We start from the raw sequence: 1130 nt of genomic DNA, 5'->3' as shown, positions 1-1130 counted from the left end.
CACCCGCTAACGAAGCGAGGCGGCGTTAGCGGCGCTCCCACCCGCTCACCTGCAGGAAATACTCCACGCGCAGGATGTTGCAGCCCAGGATGGACGGTTTGAGCTTCTTGACGCGGATGGTTTTGCCCCGCCAGGACTCGGAGGTGCCCGAGATGATGTGGTTGCCCCGGACGCAGGAGAGCTTCTGGGTGAAGACCTTGGTCTGGCCGTTGGCCAGGTAGGTGTGCTTGGCGATGATGGCCGCTTTGGGCACCACGATGCGGGAGCAAGTGTTCTCAAAGTCGGCGTTGATGCAGATCTCGTCACCTGGGGAGGGAAGGTTCGGGCCGTCAGACATCTGCGAGGGCTTGGGCGTCTGTCCCACAGCCCCCTCCTCCTCCTCGCCTCCTCCGGGAGCGAGGGCAGGCGCTCACCTTCACAAAAGCCCTTCCTGTCGATGCGGGCGCTGACTGACACCCGCCCGTCGGGAATGAACATGCAGGACACCTTCTTCTCCTTCTTGGCAGCGACCGGGGACTGCGGGGATAGCAGGGCTGTTAGCCGGGGAAGCTCCCCTCCTGCTCCCCCTTCCTTCCTTCCTCCCTCCCCTCCCGCAACGCAAGCGCCCTCGCTGCATCCCTCTCCGTTTCCACAACGAACTAGGAGTTCTTAAGGACTCGGTATTTAATCCCCGCTCAGTGATAAAGCCTATTAGTGAGGAGTCTTAGGGCCAGAGGTCAGACTGACCCTGCCCAAGGGCTTCGCCAGTGCCCGCCGACCCCCCAGCCTCTCCGAGGGCAGTGGCGCTCACCAGCAGCTCCGGGGTGTTCACGTCCACGGGGTCCATCACCTCGAAGCGCCGCTTTATCTCCTGAGTGGGGAAGGACGGGCGCTCCAGGAAGGCCTTCACCCAGTAATCCACACAGCCATACTTTCCCTTGAAGGTGGTACCCAGGGGCCTGTGGACAGAGACGCTCATTAGACACAATCCAATTAGCGATTTAGTTTCACTGAGCAGGCAGCGTTTCGTCCGGCACTCACCCCTGGGGAAGCTCGAATCCGAATTTGTACTCGTACTTGTTGCCGGGTCTCAGGATTACAGAGCCGTCCCCGTCTGTCAGGAGAAAAGGGGAAGGGAAACATCAGCTGCA

The 1130-nt window shown here is 61.0% G+C and overlaps 1 protein-coding gene across 1 annotated transcript in view; it reads right to left on the bottom strand.

The window, feature by feature from the left end:
* Positions 1-25: 25 nt before the first annotated feature.
* Positions 26-1130, bottom strand: part of TXNIP (thioredoxin interacting protein) — a 2283-nt gene continuing 1178 nt past the window's right edge. The window contains exons 2-5 of the mRNA XM_010281637.1: positions 1021-1093; positions 791-938; positions 414-516; positions 26-306 (exon numbers count right to left, since the gene is read on the bottom strand). Of these exons, the coding sequence (XP_010279939.1) occupies positions 26-306; positions 414-516; positions 791-938; positions 1021-1093 (605 nt within the window). The remainder of the gene's footprint in view (positions 307-413; positions 517-790; positions 939-1020; positions 1094-1130) is intronic.

Source organism: Phaethon lepturus, unplaced genomic scaffold (assembly GCF_000687285.1).
Source record: "Phaethon lepturus isolate BGI_N335 unplaced genomic scaffold, ASM68728v1 scaffold34902, whole genome shotgun sequence".
NCBI classification, from domain to species: Eukaryota; Metazoa; Chordata; class Aves; order Phaethontiformes; family Phaethontidae; genus Phaethon; species Phaethon lepturus.
The sequence above is the reverse complement of the archived record's forward strand: the minus strand, read 5'-3'. Positions and strand labels throughout refer to the sequence as shown.